Here is a 16,028-nt window from a genome sequence, read left to right on the forward strand (position 1 = left end):
ATTTTCTATAGGCTACGCTTTAAAAGCCCCCTAAAAGTCATTGGTTTAGCGTTACAAAGGAAGTCTGGTGCTAGAATTATTGCTCTCATTCCGGCGTGCGCGGCGATATGTAACGTGTATCGCAATTGACGTTTTCAGGTGTAGGCGCCCGCCGCATGCGTTTACATTTGTACGTCTGTATATGCGGGGGCCTACATTTTTTTTTAAGGGGGGGGTGATTATGTGCCTGGGTGTAACTTTAATTTTTTACAATGAAAACACATTTTTTTTTTTTACTTTTTTTTCCCATTACATAGGGGACAAAAGTCAAAGAACCCGCATGTTTCCCCTGTGCTCCACTGAATGGAATGCAATACACATCGCACTGCATTACATTCTTGCATGTCCTTGATGGCCAGGGAAACTGTGAACCCGGAAATGATGTCACACCTCACTTCTGGGTCAACAACTAGAAGAGGAGGAGAGTGGACAAACGTCCCCCCTCTAACTGGCATCACCCACTATGCCGATCTAAGGGCCGCAGATGGGCTAGAGGAGCCCGGAATACATAGGGAGGTGGTGCGTGCGGGGTATTGGGAGCATTTTGGGCGGCAGGTAGAAACGTCTGCTTGATATGGCGACCTGGTGCCTGGGGTTTGTCAAGCCCTGCCTTATACAACACCATATAACTCCTCCCAGTTATTCTGTATAATTCCATATAACCCCTTCAACTATGTAATATAACCCCTCCTAACAGGCCATATAACCCCTCCGAAATATTCTGTTTAATTCCATATCACCCCTCCTACCACACCTTATAACTCCTCCCAATTTTTCTGTATAATTCATATAATTCCATATATCCCCTCCTACCATGCCAAATAACTCCTCCCACCATGCCATATAACCCCTCCCAATTATTCAGTATAATTCCATATCACCCCACCTACAAAACCATATAACTCCTCCCAATGATTCTGTATAATTCCTTATAACCCCTCCTACAATGCCATATAACTCCTCCCACCATGCCACATAACCCCTCCTATATATTCTGTATAATTCCATATCACCTCCTCCTACCACACCATATAACTCCTTCCAATTATTCTACATAATTCATATAATTCCATAAAACCCTTCCTACCATGCTATGTAACATCTCCCACCATGCCATATAACCCCTCCCATTTATTCAGTATAATTCCATATCACCGCTCCTTCAACACCAATTACTCCTCCCAGTTATTCTGTATAATTCATATAATTCCATGTCACCCCACCTACAACACCATATACTTCCTCCCAATGGTTTTATATAATTCCATATAACTCCTCCTACCATGCCATTTAACTCCTCCCACCATGCCATATAACCCCTCCCATTTATTCAGTATAATTCCATATCACCCCTCCTACAACACCATATTACTCCTCCCAGTTATTCTGTATAATTCATGTAATTCCATGTCACCCCTACCTACAACACCATATACTTCCTCCCAATGATTTTGTATAATTCATATAATTTCATATAACTCCTCCTACCAAGCCATATAATTCCTCCTTCTATGCCATTTAATCCCTCCCAATCATTCTGTATTTTTCCATATCACCCCTCCCACAACACCATAAAACTCCTCCAAGTTTGTTTTGTATAATTCATATAATTCCATATAACCCCTCCTACCAGGCCATATAACCCCTCCTAGTTATTCTGTATAGTTCCATATCACCCCTCCTACCACACCATATAACCCTTTTCAATTATTCTGTATAATTCTATATCACACCTCCCACCATGCTTTAATAGTCCTCCCTTTTATTCTGTATAACTTAAATAACTGAATTTAGCCCCTCCTACAATGCCATAAAACCCCTCCCTATTATTCTGTATAGTTCCAAATAACCCCTCCCAGCATGCCATGAAACCCCTCCCTATTATTCTGTGTAGTTCCATATAACCCCTCCCAGCATGCCATGAAACCCCTCCCTATTATTCTGTATAGTTCCATATAACCCCCCCCCCACCTTGCCATAAACCCCCCCTATTATTATGTATAGTTCCATATAACCCCTCCCACCATGCCATAAAACCCCTGCCTGTTGTTTTGTATAGTTCTATATAACCCCTCCCACCATGCCATAAAACTCCTGCCTGTTATTTTGTATAGTTCCATATAACCCCTCCCACCATGCGATAAAACCCCTCCCTGTTATTCTGTATAGTTCCATATAACCCCTCCCACCTTGCCATAACCCCCCCTATTATTATGTATAGTTCCATATAACCCCTCCCACCATTTCATAAAACCCCTCCCTATTATTATGTATAGTTCCATATAACCCCTCCCACCATGCCATAAAACCCCTGCCTGTTATTTTGTATAGTTCCATATAACCCCTCCCACCATGCCATAAAACCCCTGCCTGTTATTTTGTATAGTTCCATATAACCCCTCCCACCATGCCATAAAACCCCTCCATGTTATTCTGTATAGTTCCATATAACCCCTCCCACCATGCCATAAAACATTTCCTGTTATTCTGTATAGTTCCATATATCCCCTCCCACCATGCCAATAAAAAAAACCCTCCCTGTTATTCTGTATAGTTCCATATAACCCCTCCCTGTTATTTTGTATAATTCCATATAACCGCTCCCTGTTATGCTGCATAGCTCCTTGCACTGATACTTAGTACTGCTATATGCTGCATGTGTTAATATTGCCCACGGTGGATGATGGGATCCCGGGATCCTTTTCCCGTGGACTGTCTGTAAGACGTGGAATTGTGCTGCCTCCGGAATGTTATATGTTGTATGACGAAATACACACGCAGACCTCACACGAGGAGGGGAGACTGTGTCTTGTTATCCACCTCTCCCCTCACTGAGCTTTCACTTTAAATTGATGCTGCTGCTGTTGAGTTGTTGTGTTAGTGGCACAGGCCTCTAGTGACATGGCCGCCACGCGGCTTGATGACAGTGTAATCCGTGGACAGCCATAACCTTATATACGTGCCCCTGACTCGATAACTTGAATTTCTTAGATATCAAGGTCTTATGGAAGATGAAAAATTGTGCACTTGAAGTTAAACTGTGAGCTAGTTTCCCCACCCCCAACAGAATGTGGCTGAATGGAACGTTCCAAAGTTTTGCTGTTTCTATGGCAACATACTGAGCCTGTCAGCGTGACTGTCTTTGAAAGTATTGTGCATGCTACGTTCCTATTGGAAGATCTACATGATGCGTGTCCCTGAGGGTGTGGCGTGGATTCTGATTGGCTGCCACTCTCTGGTGCTCACTTCTTATTGCACAGGCAGTAAAGTGTCCACCCCGCACGCCCCCAGGCTGCGCAACGCCATGTGATGGGGATTTACACACTTATCGTTTTTTTTAATTTGTAAATTATTTAGTAGACTTTTTACAATATCCAAAGTTCTAAATGAGGAATCAGTTGTGAAATAGAAGAACTATGAGAGATGAGAGAGAATGTCTGATTGTAAACAGACACAGAAAGGGAAATGTATTGTATGCAATAATAAAAGATTGCAAATTACCAAGTGTAATGTGTGACTGACACCTAAACCACGTCCATCACATGTGACTACTGAGACCGAACACGTATGATGGAAATATAGAAGAAAATAGAAGGTGCGTGGGCCTAGTAGTGCATTATCCTCAATGTTTGTTTGTCTTTAATAAGTAAAACAGAAGTAAGAATCATAAAAACAGATGCTTGGGTCATTGCATAACAAAATTCATCTGCTTGAGTCCATGAATTTTATGTTATGCAATGACCCAAGCATCTGTTTATAAGAAGATTACTTCTGTTTTACTTACTAAAGGCATACAGTCAGCTCCATAAATATTGGGACATCGACACAATTCTAATCTTTTTGGCTCTATACACCACCACAATGGATTTGAAATGAAACAAACAAGATGTGCTTTAACTGCAGACTTTCAGCTTTAATTTGAGAGTATTTACACCCAAATCAGGTGAACGGTGTAGGAATTACAACAGTTTGTATATGTGCCTCCCACTTTTTAAGGGACCAAAAGTAATGGGACAATTGGCTGCTCAGCTGTTCCATGTCCAGGTGTGTGTTATTCCCTCATTATCCCATTTACAAGGAGCAGATAAAAGGTCCAGAGTTAATTTCAAGTGTGCTATTTGCATTTGAAATCTGTTGCTGTCAACACTCAATATGAGATCCAAAGAGCTGTCACTATCAGTGAAGCAAGCCATCATTAGGCTGAAAAAACAAAACAAACCCATCAGAGAGATAGCAAAAACATTAGGTGTGGCCAAATCAACTGTTTGGAACATGCTTAAAAAGAAAGAACGCACCAGTGAGCTCAGCAACACCAAAGACCCGGAAGACCACGGAAAACAACTGTGGTGGATGACCGAAGAATTCTTTCCCTGGTGAAGAAAACACCCTTCACAACAGTTGGCCAGATCAAGATCACTCTCCAGGAGGTAGGTGTATGTGTCAAAGTCAACAATCAAGAGAAGACTTCACCAGAGTGAATACAGAGGGTTCACCACAAGATGTAAACCATTGGTGAGCCTCAAAAACATGAAGGCCAGATTAGAGTTTGTCAAACAACATCTAAAAAAAGCCTTCAGAGTTCTGGAACAACATCCTATAGACAGATGAGACCAAGATCAACTTATACCAGAGTGATGGGAAGAGAAGAGTATGGAGAAGGAAAGGAACTGCTCATGATCCAAAGCATACCACCTCATCAGTGAAGCATGGCGGTGGTAGTGTCATGGCGTGGTCATGTATGGCTGCCAATGGAACTGGTTCTCTTTTATTTATTGATGATGTGACTGCTGGAAAAAGCAGCAGGATGAATTCTGAAGTATTTTGGGCAATATTATCTGCTCATATTCAGCCAAATGCTTCAGAACTCATTGGACGGCGCTTCACAGTTCAGATGGACAATGACCCGAAGCATACCGCGAAAGCAACCAAAGAATTTTTTTAAGGGAAAGAAGTGGAATGTTATGCAATGGCCAAGTCAATCACCTGACCTGAATCCGATTGAGCATGCATTTCATTTCCTGAAGACAAAACTGAGGGGAAAATGCCCCAAGAACAAGCAGGAACTGAAGACAGTTGCAGTAGAGGCCTGGCAGAGCATCACCATGGATGAAACCTGGCTTCTGGTGATGTCTATGCATTCCAGACTTCAGGCAATAATTGACTGCAAAGGATTTGCAACCAAGTATTAAAAAGTGAAATTTTGATTTATGATTTTTAATCTGTCCCATTACTTTTGGTCCCTTAAAAAGTGGGAGGCACATATACAAGCTGTTTTCATTTCTACACCATTAACCTGATTTGGATGTAAATACCCTCAAATTAAAGCTGAAAGTCTGCAGTTAAAGTACATCTTGTTTGTTACATTTCAAATCCATTGTGGTGATGTATAGAGCCAAAAATATTACAATTGTGTCGATGTCCCAATATTTATGGACCTGACTGTACATTGAGGGTAATGCACTAGGCCCATTATTGGACTTCCCCAGTCTTGGGAAAGCAGCGGGGTGTGCGTTATCCATCAGATGCTCTAAATTCCAGCAGGGTCCACTGCACAGCACAGGAGATTGAACAGTGTGTTTTTATATCCAAACACATATGATGTCTGAGAGCGACATGTGTCATATACACTATGATGTCAAAAGACATGGATGAGCGAGTTTAGGGTGGAGGAACTTGACAGGCCTGCACAGTGCGCAGTCATGTTGGAACAGGAAGGGGCCATACCCAAAATGTTCCCACAAAGTTGGGAGCACGAAATTGTCCAAAATGTCTTGGTATGCTGATGCTTTAAGAGTTCCCTTCACTGGAACTAAGGGGCCAAGCCCAACCCCTGAAAAACAGCACCCATCATAATCCACCCTCCACCAAATGATTTGGACCATAAAGACATGGATGAGCAAGTTTGGGGTAGAGGAACTTGACTGGCCTGCACAGAGTCCTCAACCCTCAACACCTTTGGGATGAATTAGAGCGGAGGCTACGAGCCAGGCCTTCATGTCCAACATAATTTCCTAACCTCACAAATGTGCTTCTGGAAGAATGCTCAAACATTCCCATAGACACACTCCTAAACCTTGTGGACAGCCTTCCCAGAAGAGCTGATGCTGTTATAGCTGCATAGGGTGGGCCAACTTAATATTGAACCCTACGGACTAAGACTGGGATGCCATTAAAGGTCATGTGCATGTAAAGGCAGGCTTCCCAATACTTTTCACAATATAGTGTATGTGAACCATCAGATAGTATGATATTTACATAATAATGTCATATTATCTTCATGTCCCAAAAATAATTGTCTGTAGCTAAGACTCATGTTCAGTCCTGCACAAGAATATTCCAATTGGAAAAAAATGGGTTAAATCTGGTTATTTTTTTAAACATTTTGCGTAATTGGTATCAATGCTGTCACCAAGGGTGTTCAGACCCCATGTGTCATGTTGGTCTACAAATGGTCCATCATCAATAAAGAAACTATAGACCTGAGGATTCCAGTAAGTCTAGAAGACTGAACAGGGCCCAACCATCTAAGCCTGAGCCACAATCTGGGGTAATCTTCAAACACAGTACGATACATGGAATGGGACCACTGGAAGCTGCAATACAACCAGTAATATGTGAATGAAGTGCTTTCAGTCGGTATATGAATATTGCTTAATTGGGCTCATTGCTGTCCCCAAGGGTGTTCAAATCCCATGTGTCATGTTGGTTTACAATGGTCCATCATCAGTGATAAAACTATGGACATGAAGCTGCCAGTGAGTCTAGGACATCTAGGTTGTAGGTAGATGTAGTATTAGAAAAATCCCATATGTCACAAAGGGTATAGATGACTCCCAAGAAGGAATAAAAAAGAAAGAAGGTATTATCACTTACAGGTTAGCCCAGGGATTCTTAACCAGGGTTCCGTGGAACTCTAGGGTTCCTCCTGAGGTTGCTAGGGGTTCCTTGAGCAATGGGCAATTTCTGCCTCTCCAATAAGCTCCCAATGACACCATTGTTCCTTTTAGCTATCTGTAAGGGGGTAATTCTTCCCAATGATGACAAGAGTAAGGAGCATTCTTCCCACTGACTTGTCACACTAATGGGTCATGAGTTGTAGATTTTTAATTTTTAGCAGGGGATCCCCGAGACCAGAAATTTATTTCAAGGGTTCCTCTGTGTTTAAATGGTTGGGAAAGGCTGGGTTAGCTCAACGAGAGCACCCAGCGTTTGGGAGAAAGATGAAGTCGTCAACATACATCTAACCCTGGGTTGAGGTGGGAGAGGCCAATCCCAGCTGAAGGGGGAACAAGCCGGGGGTGGGCCAGGTTGGCGAGTTGCAATTTCCAAAAAATATAAGTTGTGTAAAAATTGATGAAGACAATTGTAGTCCACGTTAATCTAGAAGAAAGTATATGGCTGTGTATCAGGAAATAATATGTGTATCAAAAATATATATTTTATTATATATGTATATATATTCCAAGTGCATTTTGGTGTAAGGAGTAATGATTGAAGAGATCAACAAAATAAGGCTCCAAGATGACCAAAGAGTGTGAGAGAAATCAACAACCCAATGTGCCAGAAACATAGAAAAGGGGAGGAACCAGGTGAATGGCTAAACAAAGTCAGAAATAAGAAACCATCAATGAAAATAAAAGTGATGAAAATGTATCAAAAGTGAAAGAAAGTAACACCGCTCATATAGGTCTTACATGTGCTGTTCCATGTTCCAATGAGTCCCGAACATATCTCCTAGTGGGAAGAGCAAACTCACTGATCTCCTGGCTGACCTCAGCCTTATACCCCGAAGGCTCTGGGCTAATCCCTCCCACTAGCGTCATGCAGACACCCAATAGAGGGAGAGGAATGGCGAAAGCACCGTGCTGCACTCGGCAGGTGCACCAGAAGCGGGTCTACGCCAAACCTCCCTGGGCGTGAGATGGAAGACACAGTGCCCTGACATCAGGACATCAACCGATGCCGCCAGCCAGGCGTGTGAACATGGCGAAGATGCACGGCAAGACACCCCCCGCCCACATCCCGGAATGCCCTAGGCAGGGACAGGGAGGGGATGTCAAGCCGCACGTCGCAACCCCGGGGTAAGACAGGCCTGATAGCCCCCAAAATAAACTAATGTCCCATGTGTCATGTTGGTCTACAATTGTCCATCATCATTGTTGAAACTATGGGCATAAAGCCTGTGAGTAAGTCTACAAGACTGAACAGGGCCCAACCATCCAAGCCTGAGCCACAATTTGGGGTAGTCATCAGACACAGCATGGTAAATGCCATGGGACCACTGGAAGCTCCCCTACACCCAGTAAGATGTGAATGAAGTGCTTCCAGTCTGTATATGATTATTGGAAGTTTTGACGAGTGAGAAGAAGAGTAAACATTGTGTGCCCCCCAATCCTTACAGGATCTGCAAAACAGGCTGAGCATATAATAAGACAGGTGATGGTCAGGGTGGGCTAAAGAGACCAAAACACCTCTATTGGACCAGTGTGAAGCACAATAGGGACTTCTTGTAACAGGAGGTATCTGTATGACTTGCTTACATCCTAATTCCCAAAAATAACGCTTTTGATCCTGATTTTAGGATAGTGGGCAGAGCCATTCAGACTGGTTCAGTGGACGTTTTTTTTGTTTACTTTTAGGCTCCCTCCCCATAATCTGTTGGAATATACGGTCCTGCTGCTTTACAAGGCTTCCTCCATACAAGTCATGGTTTCCTTACACTGCACTGGTGATGGCAATAAGCCTATAACAGATTTTTGCAGTTTTTAATAAATGGCTCTCTAATATTAGGTGCATTTGATATATGAATTAGCCATTCTTAAAGTACACTTGGCCCATGGCAGAAAATAATGATTTGCAATGCTCCACCTACTATATTGAAATGGGAGAATACATACTTTTGAGATGTGTGATGTAAGTGGGACTTAAGCTGGATCCAACTTTTGTGGTTAGATTTCCTTCAGATTTACCTTTTCTATGTAGTGCAAGGGCCGGCCAGATTGCATACAAATTGAAAGTGTTTAGGTTTGACCTCATATTATATGGTTTTGGTAAGTCTAAAGGAAAAAGTCTTCAGAAAATCTTATAGTGTGTATGGCCCTTTACAGAAACCTTCTGTTGTAGAGGAATGTTCCGTTGTAGAAGAAGGTACTCTTGTTGCAGAAGGTTTTGCAGTGCTTTGCACTGGTTCAATGGAGGTGTCTTGATTCCTTGAGCTCTTCCAGACGTTAAAGCTAAATTCCAGGAATTCAGCTCTGTTGTAGAAAGTGAAGGCATGCTAGGAGTTAAGCCCAAGAAGGTGCATGACATCTCCTGGGCTTTTCTCTATTATTTACATCTTACAGTTTTATTGCACTCCCGGAAGACAGCTATCCCAAAAGACAGCCCAAGGTTGATCATTCAGGTCTCAGCATCTTCAACATTAAAGCTGGTGCAACTGCTATGCCTACCCCTCCCCGTCGTCCTGCCCAATCAAAGAAGCCTTTGTATTATGTGACCTCATTCTTAAAATACAAAGGCTTCTCCAAATGGGCAGCAGAGGAGAGGGGCTGGCATAGCTACTCTTTGTGTCTCTGTCCTCTCTCTCACAGTCCTGAGTTTCAGTGTATGCTCTGGCAGAGCCGTAAACCTGTCAGATATAAACAATAGAGATACGTTCAGGAGATGTCATGCACCTCTTTGGACCTCATAGTATGCATGCACTTTTGTTAGACATGGTAGGTCGGAGGAGGGGGTAGGGAACAGAGATGTATAGTAACGAAGTAGAACTACTTAAGTACTGTACTTAAGTACCGAAATGCGGTATCTGTACTTTCCTAGAGTAGAATTTTTTTCTCCTACTTCTACTTTTACTTCACTACATTTTTTCGATGATTTCAATACTTCTACTCAAGTATTTTTTTTTTGTGCTGCATAGTTACTCGTTACTTTTAAAAAAATTACCACTGCCAGAACAGTAGATGGCAGGTTGCATAAAGCTCAAAAAAATGTGTATAATGTCATTTGTAAATCAGCGCATACGAAAATAAAGGCTGTGTATAATAAAAGCTGCTATACCAAATCTTTCCAATAAAAAGAAAATATGAAACAAACAAATAAATGGTGCTACAGCGCTTAAAGTGCATCAAGAAACTACTAACAAACACAGGTTAATCATTTGAATAAATCATTTGAAATAATAAAAACAATATGATGTTCATACTTTTGACTTCTTTCTTTAATAACTACATAACACAGTACTTGTACTTCTACTTTCAGTACTTGAGTAGAATTTTTTTTTTATAACTACTGGTACTTTTTACTTTTAGTACTTAAGTAGCAAATTTTTTGAAAAAACTACTTGCAATACTTAAGTAAAAAAAATGTTGAATACTTTAGTACTTCTACTTAAGTAACTTTTTCTGCGAGCACTTCCACTTCTACTCAAGTCACTTTTTGATCGAGCACTTGTACTTTTACTCAAGTAGAAATTTCGAGTACTTTATACAAATCTGGTAGGGAACATATTTAATAATAATTAGGCTAAGGCTTTTCTTCCATTTTAATGGTCCTGAAGAGGCTCAGTCTGTGTATGTAATAACCATTAATTGGAGGCAAGTATCTCCAGTGTACAAATTACCATCCCAGAACCTCAGAGCCGGCCATCCAGGGGCCTGTTGGATGCGTTTCACTAATTATTGTTACAATATACCTTCAGATGGTCCAATTCTGACCTGAATAAACGCATTCACAGAGAGGTGGGGATTGATGCACAACGGAGGTGGATTAGTATGTGGTACTAGTGGGACAGGTGAGCTTCTTATCTTCATTTAGCCTTCACATGTGTTTTAGTCTAGATTTACAAGTGATTTATAGGATCATTTAAACCCTTGTGTATTTATTCATTTTTACCACTTTTTGGTGAATAAGTAGGATACTCTTTCACATGGGGGGGATCTGGGGTTAAAGGGGGCTTCCAGATTCTAAAAAGCCCCCTACCCGCAGACCCCCCCCCAACCAACGGCCAGGATTGCGGGGAAGAGTTCTTGTCTTTATCAACATGGGGACAAGGTGCGTTGAGGGCATGTGGGCTGGTTTTGATTGGGGGAGGGCACTCACTCCCCCCCCCCCTTTTCTTACCTGCCAGGTTGCATGCTCAGATAAGGATCTGGTATGGATTTTGGGGGGGAACTCCCATGCCAAAATTTTAAAAAAGAAACATCTTGGGGGTTCTCCTCAAAATCCATAGCAGACACCAAGGGCCTAGTATGGATTGGGGGGGAACCCACGCCGTTTTTTTTTTCCTGCGATTTTTAAATGCCAGCATTTTTTTTACTTTATATGCAGCTGTCAGAAGGGTAACCCAGCAGACAGCTGATGACTCATTGGTCGTTAAGGATGCGATGGCCGACCACTCCTTAACAATTATGTTGTTTACTGGTTGTTAAAGATGCCGGTGGCTGCCGGTTCCTTAAGTACTGCATGCCGGGACCACTACTTTTTAACACATGCATTTAATTATTTATTTCCTTCTGTGAATTGAGTTTAACGCCTTTTCATGCGGTATTTACCGAGAGTTTTCAGCATAGTGAATTGACAGTTCCAGGATCGCACGCAATATTTGGGGAAAATGCGATCTGCTTTAGTGAATGGAGCCCACTGTCAGAATATGCTTATTAGTGGCTGCAGCCACTGATTGTGGAAAATTTTCCCAACATGTCCCTTCAACAGAAGTCTATCAAAAGATCAACTTCTGTATTACAGGGACAGCCACACACCAACCAAGGTTTGTCTAGTCCCTGCTGAAATTGCAGATTTAGATCAGTGTATGACCTGCTTAATACACACAGTGCAGTGATAAGTGCAGGGTTAGGAGTACATAACATGCACAGTGCAGGGGTCAGAAATACATAACACAGAGTGCAGGGTCAGGAATACATAGCACAAAGGACAATAATGCACAAAATGTGTGGGATAGGTGTGTATTTTGTAACGTGCAGGGCAGGAGTAACATCCTAAAACAAATCCTCTTCTCCCCCACATTCCACCTTTCAGAACAATCCTCTCCCCTCTAAATTCCACTTCCTATCGCAAATCCTCTCCCCTTTAAATCCCCCTCCTAGCACTAATGCCCCCCCCCCCCCAAATCCCACCTGCCTGCACAAATCCCCCCATCCTCAATTCCTCCTCCTAGCACAAATCCTCTCCTTCTCAAATCCCACCTCTCTGAACAAATCCCCCAATCCTCAATTCCTCCTCCTAGCACCAACCCTCTCCTCCCCAAATCTCACCTCCCTGCACAAACCCTCCCCCTCCTCTATCACAAATCCCCCCCCCCCAATTCCCCCTCCTAGCACAAATGCTCTTCCCTCTAAACCCCCCCCCCCCCCCCTCCCAGCGCTAATCCTCTCCTCCCCAAATCTCACCTCCCTGCACAAATCTCCCCATCCCCAATTACTCCTCCTAGCACAGATCCTCTCCTCCCCAAATCCCCAATTCATCCTCCTAGCACAAATCCTCTCCTCCCCTAATCCGACCATTCTGCACAAATCCCCCCATCCATAATTCCTCCTCCTGGCACAAACCCTCTCCTCCCCAAATCCCACCTACCTGCACAAATCCCCCCATCTCCAATTCATCCTCTTAGCACAAATCCCCCCCATCCCTAATTCCTCCTCCTGGCACAAACCCTCTCCTCCCCAAATCCCACCTACCTGCACAAATCCCCCCATCCCCAATTCCTCCTCCTAGCACTTATCCTCGTCTCCCCAAATCCCCCCTACTCCAATTTTTCCTTCTAGCACTATTCCTCTCCTCCCCAAACCCCCTTCCCCAACTCCTCCTCCTTGCACAAACCCCCCCCCCCCCCAATCCCTCTTCCTAGCACAAATGCTCTTCCCTCTAAATCCCTGCATCCCTAATTCCTCCTCCTAGCTCAAATCCTCTAGTCCCCAAATCCCACCTCCCTGCACAAATCCCCACATCCCCAGTTCTTCCTCCTAGCACAAATCCTTTTCCCCCAAATCCCACCTCCCTTCACAAATCCCCACATCCCCAGTTCTTCCTCCTAGCACAAATCCTCTAATCCCAAATTCCCCCTCCTAGCACAAATCCTTTCCTCCCCACATTTCCAATTCCTCCTTCTAGCACAAATCCTCTGCTCCCTGAATCTCCCCGTCCCAAATTCCTCCTCCTAGCACTAATCCTTCCCTCCCCAATTCTCCCCATCCCCAATTCCTCCTCCTAGCACTAATCCTTTCCCCCCAAATTCCCCCTCCTAGGACAAATCCTCTCCTCCCCAAATCCCCAATTCCTCCTCCTAGCACAGATCCTCTCCTCCCCAAATCCCCCCATCCGGAATTCCTCTTCCTAGCACAAATCCTCCCCTCCCTGAATCCCACCTCCCTGCAAAAATCCCCCCATCCCCAATTCCTCCTCCTAGCATAATCCCCTGCTCCCCAAATCCCACCTCCCTGCTCAAATACCCCCCCCCCCCCAAATTCCCCCTCCTAGGAGAAATAAAGAAAAAATCATCTCTTCCCCTAAATCTCCTAGAACTGAATCGGGAATCCGTGGGGTCACACTCCTAACTGTGCAGAAGGCTGTGAATGTAAACAGAATAAAATAAAATAGTTGGATGTATTTCATCTATGTTTATACTATAGCACACACAGAAATTCCACATTCCAGGGTTTATTGGATGTTTTTGTACTTTGTGTCAATTAATATTTCTTCTTCCATCATGTGGCCTTTTATTTGTTTCCCCTCACAGGTCTTCAGCCTGAAGCACTTTGATATTGGTGGAATGCCCAAGGTGGTGCCTTTAAATTTGTCGTATCAAGACTTCAAGAAAGATATTTCTGATAGTAAGGAAATGCTGCGTGTTCCTCACAGGATAAAGAGGGTGGACTTCTCCAGTGTGGTTCTGCCAGCTATGCATCCCCCGGAACCCCACATCATCATCAATGGCAAGTACCCAAGGGAGGAGGAAGAGGAGGAGGCCGAGGAAGAGACAGAAGAGGAAGAGGAGGAGGTTGAGTTTCTAGGTGAGGACATCGATCTCCATAGTGGGTCAAGTAGCGATGTCAGTCAGAAGAGCACAGAACGCAGTCAAGAAGGGGCTCCCTCTACACTACTAGCAGATGATCAAAAGGATTCAAAAGGCAAAGCTTCCACAGCAGAGAATGACCTAGAATTAGAAGAAGGATCAAAGACCTTAGTACTGTTTTCCCCTGGAGACATGAAAAAGTCACCAGTTACCAATGAACTGATGCCGGACATTGATTTGGGAACTCTAAATGCGCTGACCCCCCAAGGGGAGAAGCCCCAGCCTACTGGCAGTCAGTTAGATGTGTCTGAGCCAGGGACTTTATCTTCCATTCTGAAATCAGAACCAAAACCACCAAGCTCAGCTGCTGCCGCCACCGCCTCCTCCCCTTTTACCAAAGTTGAACGCACATTTGTTCACATTGCTGAAAAGACACACTTAAATGTTATGTCTTCCACTGGGCAGCTGATGAGGCTGGAGGAGAGTTCCATCCATGGACAGTTGGAGGAGCCCATTATTGAGGAGGAATCCGAAGAGTTTGCTGTTCAGAAAGATATTGGTGCCATGAACTCTTTTGTAGAAACAGCCGAAGTTGACAGCTACGCAGTATCGATCAGTAATGTAAACGCTGAAGCGGAGTTTCAGGCCAACCAACCTGCTGCTAATGGAGTTAGTGAGTCTGAAGAGCTGATGGAGAAGGACACCACAGACCTTGTGCTCAAAGAAGATGACGAGCAGGAAAAGATTGTGCTTTCCACCGATCGCCTTAATGAAACGGATGTTGGCACCAGCAAGAGTGTGACCCAAGCTATGGGCATTCGCTTCAGAAGTCGTATTCCTGTTTTCCATTCGGAGGAAGATACAGGATCAGATAAGTCAATGTCAAATTCTGCCAAAGAAAGGTTCCACAAGAGAACAAAGCAAATAGACCTAGCGCGCCTTGTGATGGAGAAGAGGCAGATTCGGTTGCAGAGGTTGGCCTCGGCAGGCTCATCTTCTGCGTCTTCTAGTGATGATAGAAGGAGAACTTCGGAAACACTGTCCACTGCAGGATCTGAGGAAGACACACATGAGTCGGATGATTCCATCCCAAGGAAGGTTAAGGAGAAAGCAATCTCCATGAGGAAGGAAGAGATGACGTGCAATACAAGAAGCAGAATCCCTCGTCCCATCACCCCCATAAAGGATATGCGTTCTCTGCTCCCACCTTCTGCAACTGTCAGCAAGCTGAAAGAACCTTCAGTGGCACAGAGGTAAGGAAATTCTAGGAGGTCATGTGACACTGCAGATTAAATATCTACAGCAATATCATGACAGAATGTTTTTTTTTATTTTTTATTGAACATTTCGCACAAGTGCAAGAACAAATACATAGGCAACTGTGCATTACAGAGAGCTGTCATAAAAAAATTAGGTCCACACAGGACCATACACGATACACATGCTGAAGATTACACCTGAGCTGTTATCTAGAAAAAGAATAACAAAAACCAGCTAAAATAAAAATGTTGATAAAGTTAAAGCAGAACTATAGGCAAATCTTTTTCCCATTTTGGATAGAGTAAGGGAGGGTTTTCGCCGTCTGTGTCCCATTGCCAAGATTTCCCTTTACTTCCTGTCTCATAGCCAAACAGGAAGTGTGAAGAACTTGGGGACCCCCCAGGTCATCAGAACTAGTGACCCCATTGGAAGAGTTCCCTTCTATTACTTTTCTAGGGACAACCCAGAATTTTGGGATTTATTTTTTTTTTTACTTTCACTTTCAATGATAATTGTAACAGGACAGATAGACGGGGACACATACAAAGATAAAACTGAGGATAGAGGGGACTAAAAGAGGTGCATGGAAAACAGCCAGCCCCCAGTTTGATGTACCCACCCTCCAGTCTGCCAATAAACCTGTCTAACAATGTAGGTTAAAAACAGGGGCTTAGTTGACACGCATTTGCAAATGCATGTGTAA

General features: G+C 43.5%; 1 protein-coding gene across 4 annotated transcripts in view; it reads left to right on the forward strand.

The window, feature by feature from the left end:
- Positions 1-16,028, forward strand: part of TTBK1 (tau tubulin kinase 1) — a 166,811-nt gene that overhangs the window by 144,764 nt on the left and 6,019 nt on the right. For all 4 annotated transcript variants that reach the window (XM_082249851.1, XM_082249852.1, XM_082249849.1 and 1 more), the window contains one exon: positions 13,790-15,318. In XM_082249851.1, the coding sequence (XP_082105977.1) occupies positions 13,790-15,318 (1,529 nt within the window). The remainder of the gene's footprint in view (positions 1-13,789; positions 15,319-16,028) is intronic.

Source organism: Pelophylax lessonae (genome assembly GCF_965119305.1).
Source record: "Pelophylax lessonae genome assembly, chromosome: 3".
In the NCBI taxonomy this organism is placed as follows: Eukaryota; Metazoa; Chordata; class Amphibia; order Anura; family Ranidae; genus Pelophylax; species Pelophylax lessonae.